The sequence below is a fragment of the Pollicipes pollicipes genome, unplaced genomic scaffold (genome assembly GCF_011947565.3).
Source record: "Pollicipes pollicipes isolate AB1234 unplaced genomic scaffold, Ppol_2.1 Scaffold_7231;HRSCAF=8579_pilon_pilon_pilon, whole genome shotgun sequence".
In the NCBI taxonomy this organism is placed as follows: Eukaryota; Metazoa; Arthropoda; class Thecostraca; order Pollicipedomorpha; family Pollicipedidae; genus Pollicipes; species Pollicipes pollicipes.
The window spans coordinates 3,683,049-3,687,370 of NW_023597034.1; the positions used below are offsets into that span (position 1 = coordinate 3,683,049).

General features: G+C 54.4%; 1 protein-coding gene across 1 annotated transcript; it reads right to left on the reverse strand.

The window, feature by feature from the left end:
• On the reverse strand, positions 1-3,092 carry LOC119109261 (longitudinals lacking protein-like). Its single transcript, XM_037232856.1, has 6 exons — positions 3,058-3,092; positions 1,792-1,984; positions 943-1,137; positions 588-605; positions 359-409; positions 1-21 (listed from the first exon to the last, which is right to left on the reverse strand). Exons 2-6 carry the CDS (start codon positions 1,975-1,977, stop codon positions 1-3), a joined length of 471 nt encoding a protein of 156 aa, XP_037088751.1. The 5' UTR covers positions 1,978-1,984; positions 3,058-3,092.
• Positions 3,093-4,322: the final 1,230 nt, after the last annotated feature.

Below are 4,322 nucleotides of genomic sequence, written 5' to 3' on the forward strand. Positions count from 1 at the left end.
CTATTGTTGCCATTGCTTGTGCTGGCCAAAGGAGAGAAGACGGATTACGCCCAGCAGAGCAATTGCAGCCAAGCACCTGTCCAACTTTGCGCAACAGCAACTGGAGTGACCGGCTGAGCAACAGAGCACACATCAACACGCATAACCTCACGTCTTATATCGCGGGTCCTGACGCGTCTCCGACAACCCGCTGCAACTGAAATCGCATGCCCTCCCCGAGCGTACTCCGGATAGGCGCCGGCTCGCGCTGCAATCGTCCGCACGGCGGCGCCACTCACCGACCACGTCCGAGCCGGCCGCCCTCCATGTCCGGGTCGAGCATCTCGCCCGGCTGGGAGTGGTCCAACAGCTCTCCCACCATCGTGTCGGCCATGCCCTCCGCCTTGATGCTGACGCTGATGTTGACCGTCTTCTCGGGGTCGTCGGCCCAGCGGGGGCGGTGGCGGCGGCGGCGCGTGCGCGCCGGCCGGCCGTCGGCCGCCGCCGCAGCCGAGCCGGAGGCGGGCACCGGCTGGACGGCCGGTGAACCGGGCCGCGCAGGCTCAGCGCGCCGCCGCTTGGCCGACGGCGGCTCCGAGTCAGCCGGCCCGCGGTCGGCTGGCCGTCTGCCGATAAAGGAGGTCGGTCAGCGCGCGCCGCGCTCGGACCCAGCGCTCCTGGCCGGGCGACACAGGCCGCAGATGCACGGCGTTCGCTCCGTATCATTGAGCCGACCATACGACAGGAGAGCGGCGATGCCCGATGGTGGGAAGCGCCGAGACGAGCGCGACTGCGTGCAATTCCTCCACGATCAGGAGCTCAAAGAGCTTGGCCTCGCTGAGAGCGAGGCCAAGTCAAATAACGCCCAAGAACATGCTCGCAAAGTCAGCAGGACACAATATTCCAGGATAAGAGCTCAGTCTGGCACCTATGCCAACCTGCCTACTACACTTGGGAGCCCACCTTCTGTGAGTTCTTCTTGGTGTCGTCGTCGGCCAGGCCTTGGATGGAGAAGGTCTCAGCCACCTGCAGGAAGGCGCCCAGCTGCGACTGTTTAACGTTCACCTGGCCCTGGTAGATGAACTCCATGATGGCCTGCATCACCTCGAAGTCAACAGTGGGCAGCACGATGACCGGGTGCTGCTGCGGCGGGATGCCCTGCAGAGACGCCGGCGGCGGTCGGTCAGGTCCGGCCGACGATGGGCGCGCAGACACGACGCGTCAGCCTCACTACTAGCCGTCCCACCAACAGACCCATGCTCGCTGAGCGTACCCGGTTGGTCAACGGGTACTCATTCAGAGACATGCAAGGCACCACTGGCACGTCGCGAACAGTGGGACGCGACTTCACACCGCCAGTCGCCGCTGTCGCAGGCCGTTCGTCCGGCATCCCCGGCCCGACACCACCGCCGTCCGCCCGGTATCCCCGACGCCGCAATCGCGTCCGTCCCGCATCCCCGGCCCCACACCGCCGCCGTCCGTCCGACATCCCCAGCCTGACACCACCGCCGTCCATTCCAGCATACCCGGCCTCACACCGCTCCCGTCCGTCCCGCATCCCCGGTCTGACACCACCGCAGTCCGTCCGGCATCCCCGGCCCCACACCGCCGCCGCCCGTCCCGTATCCCCGGTCTGACACCACCGCCGTCCGTCCGGCATCCCCGGCCCCGCGCCGCCGCCGTCCGTCCGCATCCCCAGTCCGACATCGCCGCCGTCAGTTCCGGCAACCCGAGCCTGACCTCGCCGCCGTCCGCCCGGCATCCCCAGCCTGACACCGCTGCCATCGCGCAGCACCCGATGCTGCCACTCACCCGCAAAATCTCCTTGAAGTGAACAGAGCAGGCAGAAAGGATGACACGATGTGCCTTCATCAGGCGGCCGGCACAGGAGAGCGTCACATCCGTGAATGACTCATCCCCTCGCAATGCCTCCAGGGACAGGTGGAAGTTGCTGTGGAAGTCATTCCAGCGCAGACAGAACTCCTGCTGGTCACCCATCCTGGTGCTGTAATGGATCAGTTGGCATCTCAAACAGCTGTGCTGTACTTCTGATTAGCATCTCAAACAGCTGTGCTGTACTGCTGTCTCTATCATGGTGGCAGCAGTGAAGCTGATCATGCAGTTGGTGCCTCTAGCACCATATGGCGGGGGGGGGGGGGGCAGGCAGAAATCAGTGACTACCATATCAAGTTAAAGTTGTGTGGCATATCTATGCTTGACATTTGGAAATGAATGTCATGAATTGCAGCTTTCATAAGCCCTCACTGCCTGGTATTTCAAGTCTCCATAGCGTGCCTGAGGTTGACAATAGCTTTATATGACAGTTTTGGACAATTCCAAAATTTGTTCCCTGCCATCTCAAGGGGGAGTCATAAAATGATCAGAGCTTCAGTTCCTGACATTCCATCATCTCATCAGGCCCTATAGTAAGATAACTAGTCAGTGTTAAGATACATCATATTGGTGTCACTGGTGTGTGCCTCACAAAGTCACTGAAATGGTCTATGTCATATAAAAGTTGCATGCAAACCATACAAAATTGGTATCAGCAGATACACCAGATGTGTATGGATACTCCTAACATATGTATTTAACTCTTTGTCAGATGACAACAGATGACATTATCTCCTAAACCTGCTGCCCAATTGTTGACACAGCAGCACATGAAGTTGTCCCTTGGCTGTCAGTTAATTATGAGAAAATAGGGCAGGTCACTAACAAAATGCATCGCTTAACCACCACCACTGCCCGGCTGGTCTTGCGTGCTCCCATAGCCAGCACCGCCAGCCTGGTCTGCAACATACACATGCCCCAGCCCGCAAAATTCATAAAGCCAACTGCATCCTTCCAGTAACACGTGCACCTTCAATCAGGCGGGCAGTGACCAAAAGGAACCAGACGGCACAGAACATAGCATTAAAAACAGAAGATGAGATGGCGCATCCCACACCTCCCCGGGCGTAGCCCGCGAAAAGCCAGAGCTGTACACACCTCAGTTAATGTATGATATAACAGCTCTTTTAGAACCTTCAATGGCCAACAATCACAGCCTATTTACGCGCGCGTATAAATGCCTACCGCCCTCGATTAAGCCCAAATCACGCAAAGTCCTGCGGCCGGCAGTCAGCTATTTACCCGCGATGGTACAAAATGGCGACTTCAAAATGCCCTTCACTACGGCATTCTGATATTCTATTCGCTTTTCATGGATATAAGTAAGTAAGACCGCTAAGATGGCGCTTTGTTTTAAAGGAGAATAACTCATTAGGAGATATTATCTTGTGCAGCTTATGGCACAACTCATGTACCGTTTAGTTGCGTATTTATTTAATTCCACCACTATTATATCGCTGGCGAGTATTCGTCGACATTTGTCGCGCAGGCAAAAGGCCAGTAAAATACAAGAAGTAAAATTTGTCCGTACTATTGGTCCGCCACTGCAGGGATACTGAACGTCATATCTCTGGAAACAATCATTCATAATTTAACCTGTGCAAAGAAAGCACATCCTCAGAGGCCATATTCGTCTTTGACATAAAAGGTAAGTATGCACCTTTCCAAAAAAACAAAATTATCTTCAATATGTTAGCGCTAAGGCGACTTTTCACAGTCCAGCTAAACCCACTCCCCAACCCTCAAGCGGTCCCATCTCTTCCAAAATCCTTAATCAGAAGCGTGAGATCCAGGGGCGATGCTTTTCAGAATGAGTTTGGGCTGACCCTCTTAAAAAGCCAACAAACAAGTTTCTTTCCAGATTAGGCTCACGTTCTTGCCATAGCTGCGAGGCGGGAGCTAAAGCCTATATTGCTGGAGGGAGCTTCAGTCCCCTCTCCAACTGAAGAGGAGACTGCACCTCTGGCGGGATCATTAGATAAGAGAAGGAGGCATGTCTTAAACAGGGGTTTATTTTATGATGATGGTCATCAGAGTGACACAAGTGCTGGTTTGGCTTATGTGTTTACATGGGAATCGGATCAGACAATTTACATCCTTTCGAAAGGAAAGCTAAAAATGCGACTCACCATCTATCCAAGCTATCTATCAATACACACTGAAAGCTTCATGTTTGTCAGGGATGGAAGAACATCAACAATTTCAAGAACCAAACATCTAAAAAGTAAAGGCACACCTCTTGAAAGTCGGTGAAAGTTTGAGTCAAGGTCAGTCTGTCAAGCTCATGCCATTATTTTTCCGAAGTTTCAATGTTTCAATATCCTTTAAAACCACGATATGGCCGAATCTGTGGGCCGATGTCAGTCATCTCTTTGCTTTGCTTTAGTCGAACAAATTGCACCCTTGTTTATAGTAGCTTCATCCCCAACCCAGACCGAGTTGTAAACAAA

Coding starts and splice junctions, on each gene's coding strand:
- LOC119109261 (XM_037232856.1), bottom strand. CDS start 1,977: ATGGGTGACCAGCAGGAGTTCTGTCTGCGCTGGAATGACTTCCACAGC. Junction 1,138..1,791: donor ACTTCAAGGAGATTTTGCGG/GTGAGTGGCAGC, acceptor GCGTCTCTGCAG/GGCATCCCGCCGCAGCAGCA. Junction 22..358: donor AGGGCATGGCCGACACGATG/GTGGGAGAGCTG, acceptor TCCTTTGGCCAG/CACAAGCAATGGCAACAATA.